This window comes from Pseudochaenichthys georgianus, chromosome 17 (genome assembly GCF_902827115.2).
Source record: "Pseudochaenichthys georgianus chromosome 17, fPseGeo1.2, whole genome shotgun sequence".
In the NCBI taxonomy this organism is placed as follows: Eukaryota; Metazoa; Chordata; class Actinopteri; order Perciformes; family Channichthyidae; genus Pseudochaenichthys; species Pseudochaenichthys georgianus.
Window position 1 is genome coordinate 41889631 of NC_047519.1, and position 12099 is coordinate 41901729.

At 37.8% G+C, this 12099-nt stretch overlaps 1 protein-coding gene across 2 annotated transcripts; it reads left to right on the forward strand.

Moving 5' to 3' along the window:
- The first annotated feature begins 10081 nt into the window (after positions 1-10081).
- On the forward strand, positions 10082-12017 carry LOC117461938 (histone H2B 1.2-like). 2 transcript variants are annotated; one of them, XM_071206252.1, is made up of 2 exons: positions 10082-10471; positions 11963-12017. In XM_071206252.1, exons 1-2 carry the CDS (start codon positions 10095-10097, stop codon positions 11982-11984), a joined length of 399 nt encoding a protein of 132 aa, XP_071062353.1. In that variant the 5' UTR covers positions 10082-10094; the 3' UTR covers positions 11985-12017. The 2 variants fall into 2 exon arrangements, with proteins under 2 accessions (XP_071062353.1, XP_033959824.1); XM_034103933.1 differs by lacking the exon at positions 11963-12017 and having other exon boundaries at positions 10082-10481.
- The last annotated feature ends 82 nt before the right edge of the window (positions 12018-12099 follow it).

Here is a 12099-nt window from a genome sequence, read left to right on the forward strand (position 1 = left end):
TTTCAGTGGCGTAGTTGGTGGTGTTTGAGTTGGTCACAAGAGTTTGTAAGTCAGAGGATGAGATCGTACCGACGTGGGCAAGTGAGGGTGGAAGCTAGGACGCAGTAGGGCTGTGCAATTAATCGTATTTTATTCTCGATTAAAACGATTATTTTGCTGCATTCCCTTTCGCAATGATGCTCTCAATGTGTCTTGCGTTACACATCCTGCCCTCCCTAAAAGCCCGCTCGGCCAGGTTGTGTCTTGCAGTCTGTTTAATAAATCCATATAAACACGTTACAAGGGAAGCTTTAGTTGCTGTGTCTTTATTCTCCGATCTCTAGTGTACAGTCAACTTTTACTAACCTCGTCAAGCCGGAGCCTACTACTTCCTGTTTCCAGGTGAGGGGTTACCAAAATAAGAGTACTGCGTGTAGCAGTATAATTAAACATTACAGGTTGTGAGTGACATTAGTTATCATATTTATATATGTTTAGTAGGTTGTGGAAGTGAGCTCCAAAATATATGTTTATCTTCTGTATTGGTATTTATTATTTTGATATTATTTATTTAAATGTAGATATAAATGTTTTTGTTTTTTTTATGTTACATTACAGGGTAATCAACTGTTAAAACATATTGTTCAAAATATATATTTTTTAAAGTTCAATAAATGGATGTTTTCAAAGTCAATGAAAAATCGTGATTAGGATTTTTGCCATAATCGAGCAGCCCTACGACGCATTGACACCTGTACACAGACAGCATTACCTGGTAGATCTTCGCTCAGTGACTCTTCTCTTGCCTGCAGATATATCTTCTCCAGAGGGGATTTTCCTTTTGCAAGGGCCAGCACCTTGGGTAGAATGGGGAGAAATTCCTCTCTGAAGCGGTGCTGCAGGTTTTCAATGTTGTGGATGCGGTTCATTTCCTCACACAACTGCATAGACGGACAGAAACAAAGACAACACAGTACAATTTAGAGAGGTTGATTGTATGGACGGAACACTACGCGTGCAAGTCGCAAAGGGTTACATATTTTACATACCCCAGCAGGTGTCTTCAAGAATGGATACTTATTGGCGATAGTATCAGCCCGTACCCCCTCAGCCACCTCCTTTCTCCTCCACTGAAATGTCTTTGTCATTGCGTTGGTAACGATGCAGGAATCAGGCTGGGTCTTCAGGTATTGTCGTTTCAAAACCTGTGTGTGTGCACCAATGGAGGACTCGTCCTCCCCAGAAACAGAAATGATGTCCTGCAGATAGACAAGACAGATGGAGACAAATGACAAACATGAGTCTGGCTTAATATAGCAGTGCCACCATTTTCTATGTACTTTATTTACTGACTCAGTTTTAAGTGTATACAGGCTGATAGGAATAACTCACTGAAGATCGTCTGACAGAAGTCGTTATGCTTCCCTGGTTATTTTCTGGTGCTTGGGGTGATCTATGATGCCCAAACGTTTGCTTCATGTTTCGAACTACCTCGTGGTGAACCAGGGGCGTCCTTTCAGCTTTGAACGGCCGTTTTAAAGACATATGCCAGGTGTTCTAATCAAAGGAGACAAAGATTTAAATTAACCCAAAACATTTTTGTGAAACTCATTGAGTTTAAAGAGAAGGTAGCAGATGTTTGGCCACTACGGAGCTGTTGAGCTAAAGGGGATTCTTTGTCAGCAGATGGCACCCATGTATTGGTCGCACTTTCATAGCTGACAGACTGTCAATCAAAAGACGGCATGGGCACAAATATGATAGACAGGTGGTTCATCCAATCCCCTGCCAAGTATTTTTGAAAGTGCCTGCCCTTTTCAAAACAGTTTACCATAGAGTCTTCCCAGTTGGTTGTGTGAAACAAACAAATCAGGTATGTCAGGTTATGGAAATCAAAACATATATTTTTGTGATGTAACCCAGATAACACCTCATTAGAAAAAGTTCATTTGTAAATGAGCTCTCGAAAAGGCTTTTGTCCTTTATCGAAAATGCTATAGGGGAGATAACATCTGTCAATTCAACAAACCACATAGGACTATAAAACCAGTAAAAGTAACTTACATATCCATTTCCCTCCATATCCTTCAGGAAAGGATACCTGAAAATCAATGCTTTGGCCACTTTAATGTATTCAGAATTTGTCGGATACCTAGAGAAAGCAGGAGGAGAAAGTAAATTAAGTATTTGTATGATCACAATACTGTAGAAGGTGTGCTGACAAATATTTACAATAGCAATATTTACATTGTGTATTGTGGCATCGTCTCATGCAATATCCTCACGATTTTGTGTCTATCAGTAGACACTTTATGGCATGGTTGTTTTGTGTCCAGTTTGGTCTGGATATCTTTGGGGAACGTTGGCAGGGTAAACACAGCAGGGAAACTCCCATATTCTTGACTGCAGGACAAAGAGGCATGCGATTAGCAAAGGACAAACAAGCTGAAAAATATGTGAGGACATGTGATTATATGTAATCACATTATCATGTTATCGCTATGTGTGAGTGATATTTGATCATCCATGTAATCAATACCCCTTCCCATTCAACCACAGACTCCCATGGCATTGTAAACACATGTTCCTGCTTCCCATGACTGATATTTGTATTCTAATGAAAGTGTCAACCATTTCCCCCCTGATTAGTTAATACATAGAAGTAAAGCTAATACATGAAAGCTACAACAAAAGTTATCGTAAAAATAAATGCAGTTGGTTAGTATTGAGCGTTCAACAAGGTAATGTCACACTTGCCATGTTGGAGAAAGACAGTCATTTGGCAAGATCGCAAAATTCAGCGTTGTAGTTGGCTCTGACTCTTCAGTTGGCGTGCAAATTGTAGGAATTTTGCTTGCTTTTTGAAGGAACCTTCAAAGAGGTATGCGACCATCGTCTCGGTCAGGCCATAGGAAATTGCTTCCCCGTCACACAAATTATGTTAGCAAATCTCAAAACACTTTTCAGAATGTAATCATTCCTAATCCATGCTGACATTATGTCGTTCCACATTCAAGTCAAATCCAATGTCATTGTTAGCAGTTCCAGTTCTAGTCAGGTTAGCAATACATTTGAGTTGATAATAGCCAAGTTTCCCGGGCTGATTTTTAGTCCCAGTCTGCCCCTGCATGTAATCAACATACACTAGCACGGCTGTAAGCTATGGCTAAAACTCTGAGCTGCGTTGGTGTGAAGGGGCATTTCATACTGTAGGTAGCTTCGCACACGGCTGCTTCCCGCATAACGTTACATGTCTGCATGTGCTCATGTCAAGCAATCACTACACTAGCACAGATGTAGCTAATCTTGAGCTACGGCTAACTAACGTTGTCTTGGAAATTAAGAATCTCTCCTTTAGAAGAAAATAAATATGAGTGCCTTTTCCACAATGAACAGATTCATGTTGGTCAATAGCCCCGTGTCTGTGAGCTTTAGTGAAAGCCACCATGCTAATCGCCCATCCAGCAAAGTAGACAGACAACTGTCACAACCCCTCCATCGCGCGCTCACTGTATGTACATTGTCTTTGAAATAACGTAATGGCTAGCGTCGGCGCTCTGCTAGCTAGGCTAACTATGTTCAGTTAGCTAGGTAACGTTAGTTAGCTTCACACACGGTTGCGTTATGACCGATACATTCAAAAACATTTAACCGGCAGTATTTTGTTGTTCTCCAGGGACTATGGAGCTAGCTAGCGTTAGATACCATCTCCCCGGTCTTTTCATGAAAGGCATTAGCCTTAGTTAGCTAAATGTTAGCTACTTGACCAGTCATGAATGAAGGTAAAGTTCACTTACCTTTGAATTTCCTAACTTCCAGTTCAGTTACTTCTATCCCATATTCTACTACCTTTGTGATAATATCACTAGTGGATAGACAGGTCAAGGCAAAAGTTGTCCCACTGTTCGCCATGTTACATGTAACACCGAGGTCAGGTCTTTTGAAAAGACGGAGTCTTTCAATCTGGCCAAATATGACCATTAGATTATCTCCCGCTCTCAGCTCTCTTAACCAATCAGGTGTTGTGTAACATTAACGTCTATTTCTCAGCGAAGCACAGCAATAATAATTAAATTTAAATTAAACCAAGTTTATTATCACATATCATTCATGAAATTAGTGAAAAAGCCTACTTGTAAAACAAAATAAAAAAAATATATATATATTTTTTTAAACCACAAGGTATTTGCAGCAGGAGGCTATACGTTCAAATACCCGAAAAAATTACAAACAGTCCGTGAAGGGTAGACTTATGTACCTTTTCCGCAATACATATGCAATGCGTACCTTTTACTTGAAAAAGGTACTTATTAGTACCATACAGGAGCATGAGTGTACCTTTAAGGGTACATTTGTATCTTTTGTAGAACAACAATGTACCTGTACTGTACCTTTATTTCTGACAGTGTATGTAAAGATGATTTCACATGACCTATGCAAAATATCACACTCAATACATGTGTGTCTCTGGGTGGTGCAATGTGCCTTTGATGTATATAAATAATATACCATAACTAAATACTATTACGTACAGTGGAAATCAGGTTGCCAGGTCAGTCCAGTGTGCATGTTCCTCAACGTCTCAGCAGTTACAGGTGAGGTAAAGAAAATAAAAGAGAAAAAGGTCAGTAACAACACTTTAAAGTAACAACACTTTGAATAATTATCTCTTCTAATAATTTTCTCTCAGTAATCACTCAACTACTGTCTTTCCAACAAACAGATTGACTCACCCTTACTGTCATCACAATGAAACACGTCCAGAAGAATGTCATGCAAAGCTCCCTGCCTGCCTTCGACTCTCCCTGACTGCTTCCTTAGCACCCGGTGGATGGCGCAGTAGGCTACTCTTCAAATGTTTCACGAAATACTTACCATCATGACTACTCTTACTGTTTAAAATGTTGGTTTACTTCATGTAATAAAATAATAACTTCATGGTAAGGCTACTAAAAATGACAAGGCTAAGTAATGTAATGCTAACTAACGTGCTCGCTACTCGTCGCTACTAGCTAGCTAGCTAACTTGACTATGTTCCATCATGCACAACATGTATATTACCTATGATATGACCTGATATGTCTGATCCAGCGACTCCTGGTCCTTTCATCAGACGGGAATCGATAGAACGAGCAAGTGGTATGATCACTTTTGTGATTACAACCTGGTACAAAGCACACAGGCATCTTGTAAAAGGGAATTTATTTTTAGCAATCTCTTATTTATTGGAGGGAATAAATCAGTTATGAGATCTTCTTCTTCTTCTTCACTTTAATTACGAGTCGCAACCACTTGGAGCAATATCGCCTATGACTTCACTTACGCGACCCAGAATGGGATTTGGGATTTGTAGTCTTTGTAGTCGCGTATTTTTCATAGTCTTATATTTCAACAGTTTTACGACAAAATGTGACTTTTTTGACATGGAAATTATTGTTTAAGATTGACAAACATCATATGTGTCATTCGTGGCACAATTCAAACGGGATCAAAAGATACGTTTTCTCTCTCCATTGAATTCAATGTAAATGTTTCGCTTCCGGGGTCCCATGGGCCGGAAGTAGATGGGCGTGACTTCGCCTCTCTATACTGTAGGTCGATTGTTCAGCAGCTAAATACGACCCAGAGTCACGTTTTAAAGTTCAGGTCTCCCTTGAAAAAGAGATCTATGATCTCAATGGGACCAATCTGGTTAAATAAAGGTTTGAAAGTGTAGCACCTCTAGTGGTCGTGTAAGAAAAAACATGCTCCTGTCGATTGCAAACGCTCCGGAGGGTCGTTTATTCACAAATAACACACTCTGGAAAATCCCAAATTGTGGAATAGTTTGGCCATTAAAATGCTTTTTTATTAGATTTCTAGCGAGAAGTGTATATTGTACTTTTATAATCTACGTCCAGTGGATGTGTAGGATCTACAGTTTGATAGATATACGAAGATGATTTGAGGTCTTGTGTACTGTATATGGGGCAGCTTCCATGTAAAGTTAGCGTGGGTGAAAACAGTATTTCCGGTCTCTAAGTTTTCATAATAAAACCGGAAGTATTCCCCACACTGTCAAATGATTACACAGTGATATCTCCATTACTCATCCACTAAAACACATCAGTTTATCCTTGTTAATTACACAATATTGATTGGTTTAAATTGTGTACAATGCTTTTGTGTTTTTAACCTTCGATTCGGTGAAACAAATAGTTTTTTCGGAGTTTAGACACTACAGAGTTTCCGAAGACACTACACTCCTCTCTTAGCCTCAAGGGTTAAGCTCCCAGAGCAAATTCATAACATCATCTCTCTTCACTTGAAGACTGTACTTTTGTTTTAGTACCTGCCACATTGTTCGGTATCCAAGCAATTGTCCAGGTCCACGAAGTTCCAACCTGATGGCGTTAATTACAGCGATTTGAGAGGAATAACCCTTTCTGTGGAAAAACCCGGCTTGATTCAGTTTGCTTTTAAGAGTCCGCAAACTGATTTTTACACCATGAAAGGTAGATGTCCACGATTACAGCATACGAGTGACCTTCATTAAAATATTGCACGCAATGATGCAAGATATCTGGTCCTTTTCCGCTTTGATTCTGGTTTGTAAAAGTGTTTCATCAAATATTAATGTGATTCGGGAAATGTTAAAGTGTTTCAGGAAATGTTAAAGTGTTTCGTATTTTGTTAATTTGTTTTTGTTAATGTTAAATTGTTTTGTCATTAGTAAAAGTGTTTTATAAAATGTACATTTGTTTTCAGCTTTGTAAAAGTGTTTTGCATCTTGTTAATTTGTTTTCGTTAATGTTAAAGTTTTTTTTCCTTGGTAAAAGTGTTTTATAAAATGTAATTTTGTTTTATAAAATGTAAATTTGTCTCAAGCTTTGTTAAAGTGTTTCACACTTTGTAATTGTCCATTGCACTTCTCAGCCACAGTAAAGGACCCTTGGTTGTGTTACATCACAGCTAAATAAGATCCCTTGATTCAATCAGACAAAGACAACACATTTTAACATGCTCATTCCAGCAGCTACCAAACTACAGGGATAAGACATAAAACGGGGGTGCAGAATAATGTTAAAATACTTTGTTCCCCTTTTTACAATACAGTACAGTAGATAGGCTACATCTGATCTATGCACATCGTAGGCTCAGTCATGCCCAGACGATAACCAATCCCGTGCAAGCAACAGCACAGCTATATTTGCATCGAGGGGAAATAAAGAGGGTTTCTTAAACTGTTGAAATATGTTTAAAGGTGATATACACTAGGATATGTTAAGGACTAACACACTTATAATGAATACATTTGTATTTCAGGATCTTAAAATCATAGGTATTGGGATTCATGTGGATTAATATGTGTGGACTAGAGGGTGACAAGCATCACTTTTACCTCACTTTTTTATTTAAATTCCAACATTGGTCATGAAAAATGTGTTTCTCTGTTGTCCATGTTGGAACAGAAATCAAAACCGATCAAAAAAGACAACATAAAAGTCAAAATGACAAGACACAAAACATCTGAGTCTATTCATTCTTTTAAAGAAGAATTATCTAAACAAGACTGGAACAAAAGTGTATGTACCAGATGCAAATGAAGCCGGTGAATCATTTCTACATGTTATATCCTGATATACGTATGAAAAACATTGTCCTTGTGTAAAGAAAATAGTGAAACAAAAATATGCTGAAAAACCATGGATCACTAAGGGAATATTAAATGCATGTAAAACGAAAAATGAATTATATAAAGACTTCTTAAAGAATGGATCAGTAGAGGCTGAACAAAAATACAAGACATACAAAAACAAACTAACACAGATAATACGATGTAGCAAAATGGATCATTACAACAAATGATTGGAGGATAACAAAAATAACATTAAAAACACATGGAATGTATTAAATACCATTATTAAAAAAGGAAATGGAAAGGCACAATACCCAAACAGTTTTCTGTCAAAAAACGATACAGTAATGTATGGCATGACCTCAGTTGTGGAAGATTTCAGTACTTTGTCAATGTTGGTCCTTGTCTAGCTGGGGAAATTCCAAATACTGGTTGTAGTGATGGTGTTGAAAGTAAAGATATATATGTGAAGGAAACTATATTCTTAAGAGGGACTGATGAAAATGAAATTATTGACACAGTTAAAAAACTTAAGAGTAAAAGGTCTACAGACTGTCATGATGTTGACATGTATACAGTTAAAAACATTATTGAATGTATAGCCAAACCACTAACTCACATCTGTAATCAGTCAATACAAACCGGTGTATTTCCAAATAAAATGAAAACTGCTAAAGTCATACCAATACATACATCTGTAGATAAACATGTACTGTCAAACTATAGACCAATTCCATTGCTTTCACAGTTTTCTAAAATACTGGAAAAAATACAAGACTAAATGACTTCATCACCAAACATAACATACTCTATGAACAACAATATGGTTTCAGAGCAAACAGAACTACATCATTTGCAGTTATAGAATGTATTGAACACATTACTAAGGCAATAGAAAAGAAAGAATATGCAATAGGGATATTTCTGGACCTTAAAAAAGCATTTCACACGGTTGACCATGAATTATTAATAGAAAAACTACAGAGATATGGCATTAGAGGTGTTGCACTATCATGGCTATCCAGCTACCTACACAACAGGGAACAGTACGTTGAACTACAAAGCCATAAATCACAACTACTACATGTGGGGTGCCTCAGGGCTCAGTCTTGGGGCCATTACTATTTATTCTGTATATTAACAATATATATGAAGTATCAACAATTATTAAAACCATTCTTTTTGCAGATGACACAAGTCTACTCTGCTGTGGGGACGATTTAGAACAGCTATTGGTCACAATGGAGAAGGAACTGAGCAGGATGAAGATCTGGTTTGACCTAAATAAATTAACATTGAACGCAAGCAAAACCAAACTCATACTATTTGGGAATCGATCGACCAATACAGAGAAGAAACTCACTATAAATGGCATCCAATTAGAGAGAGTATCGGAAATAAAATTCCTTGGAGTAATCATAGACAATAAATTAAGTTGGAAACCACATATAAGCTATATCAAAGCCAAAATATCCAAATCAATAGCAATTCTGAATAAAGCCAAATACCTAATTAATCAAGCTTCTTTGTTTATGCTGTACTGCTCCTTCATACTTCCATACATGATGTATTGTGTGGAAGTTTGGGGGAACACATATAAAACAAATACACATACAATCTTCATCCTGCAAAAAAGAGCCATACGAGTTATACATAAAACTACGTACAGAGAACCTACAAATAAATTGTTCATCAAACTAAAAACACTAAAACTACAAGACCTGGTTGACTATAAAACTATTCAAATGATGTTCAAAGCCGCAAATTAACAATTACCTCATAATATCCAGGGACTATTCACACGGAGAGAAAGCATGCACATGTTGAGAGGAAACTGCATTTTCAAAAAAAAACACCCGTACGAACAAATGCCAAACTTCATTGCATCTCATCAAAAGGTGTTAGTCTGTGGAATAACTGTAACGATGCACTGAACTATTGTACAAGTCTATCTAACCTGAAAGTATTATTTAGGAGCCAAATCATTAATGGTTATGAACAGGACCTGTGAAATCCCATTTGTTGTTGTTTCTTGTAATTGTAAAAGTAATGTATTTGATTGTTTTGTAAAAAACTAAAAGCAAACAAATTAACAAGACAAACATGTCACTGATGACGATGACCTAATGTTTTATTTATAAGAAAAATATATGCTAGAGGGGGTAGGACCAGAACAGTTTTGTTAAGCTTCTTCTTGCCCCTGTTGAACATGACAGAGACTATCTGAGAATTATTATTGGGGTTGTAATTATTAATTTGAGTGAGAACAAAAAAAGAGAATATATATATATATATATTATTGTTGTATGTTTTTGTTTCTGACATGTTCAATAAACTGACTAATAAAAAAAACTCGTTAAGCGCATGCTCCGTCCTGCTCAGAAGACAACCAATCCCGTGCGAGCAACAGCACAGTAACATTTGCATCTGGTGAATATAAATAGACCGCTCTGTGACAAAGAAGTCATTCGACTCTGTCTTACATCACTCTCTCATCATGCCTGCCGATGCACCCCCCGTCAAAGCTGCCAAGAAGGGCTCCAAGAAAGCCGTCGCTAAGACAGCCACCAAGACCGGCAAGAAGAGGAGAAAGTCTAGGAAGGAGAGCTACGCCATCTACGTCTACAAGGTGATGAAGCAGGTCCACCCCGACACCGGCATCTCCTCCAAGGCCATGGGCATCATGAACTGCTTCGTGAGCGACATCTTTGAGCGCATCGCCGGTGAGGCCTCTCGCCTGGCTCACTACAACAAGCGCTCCACCATCACCTCCAGGGAGATCCAGACCGCTGTCCGCCTGCTGCTGCCCGGAGAGCTGGCTAAACACGCCGTGTCTGAGGGCACCAAGGCCGTGACCAAGTACACCAGCTCCAAGTAAACTCTACTGCTACAAACCAACGGTTCTTTTAAGAGCCACCCACTTCATCTACTGCTGCTCGCTCCTTACAAAGTATCTAATATACGTCAACATTATTTCCATTTTCCATTTATAAAAAAAAATCCAACTCCGTTAAAATAGACAAAGGCTTTGGCCTTGGCCTCCCTGCCACTTAATTCAGGAGTTTACTTGATTGACAGAAAAAGCGACCTATAGCTTTCTGTTAACCCAGAATGCAAAGCGATACAAAATCAGTCAAGTGCTGGGAAAACATTCACATTCAAAGGTTATTTGATTTATTTGTAAAGCAAGTGTCGCTCTGCCGAAGAGGCATTATTGGATTGTTCACAAGGCATATGACAGCGACTTCCCTCCGAGTAGTGAGTTGAGAAAGGTCATGTATTATTGCTACAGAAACATTATCACAGTCTTAGTGTCGCCAACTCGTTTCTAACATGCAAAAAGACCCAAATGGTCTATGGTCTAAACATTTAGCAACATTGCTCCACATTCAGACGGAGAAATGCACCGGGTTCGACTGTCTTTCTAGTAGCTCTGTAGCCCCATTCGTGTGTTGCTAGCAGCAACACACGGATGGGGCTACATTATACAAACATGGGTTAATGATTAGAGGAAACTGAGTTACTCTTTATTTTGTTAAAGTTTCAACTATTCTGTTTACAGTTCTTTCATCAGATTATTTAATACGATTTGTTAAAACATTGTTGTTTCTTTTGACTTGAAATATTATTTATTTAATTTAAATAAAAAGCAATGTTAATTTTGTTCACAATTTGTTAATTTAATAATATGTATTTTTAAATCAAGTATTCATCTTTGTCTTCATTGCTAGTTTCCACATGCCTAAAACAACCTCAAGCTAAATCTAAAAGTTGATGGCTAAATAAGAGCATTTGAGAAATTGTGCAAGGCATACAGTAATAGTCCGAATAGTTGATTAATCGTTTATCAAATTAGTCGTTTGCTGCAGCCCTATTGTAGTTATCCCATGTATAAATAAAACGTGTTATTCAGCAACCCTTGCAATTTGGGATTTTATTTTTGGTCTGTAGACCTCGGTGAGCTGGTCATTTTTTGGTCTGTGAGCTGGTCATTTCAAAAGTAGCTCACCAGCCAAAAAAGTGTGGGCACCCCTGGTCTAAGTGAACACCCTTCTTTTTTTTTAAGCTGGTTTTGAAATTATTTATTGGTGGTAGTGACATTAAACTGCCATGCTCACTTGGATCTTCTTCCTGTGATCTGGCTTTTACTATTTACATTTTACTTTCTGAGCAGTTTTTTTTACAGTTTTGTTTGTATTATACATCACTTCAACCTGGAGGTTTTCAAATATATATATATATTTGTTATGTGCTGCTAATATTGTGTGTGTGTGTGTGTGTGTGTGTGTGTGTGTGTGTGTGTGTGTGTGTGTGTGTGTGTGTGTGTGTGTGTGTGTGTGTGTGTGTAAACACGAATGAGAATAGGTTTTATTACCAAGTAGCTTGACACATACAAGGAATTTGCTTTGGTATATTTGGTGCATACAAAGACAGAATGAATAATACCTAGCACAACTATTAAAATCTAAATATGAAATAAGAGATGTCCTCCACATATAAAG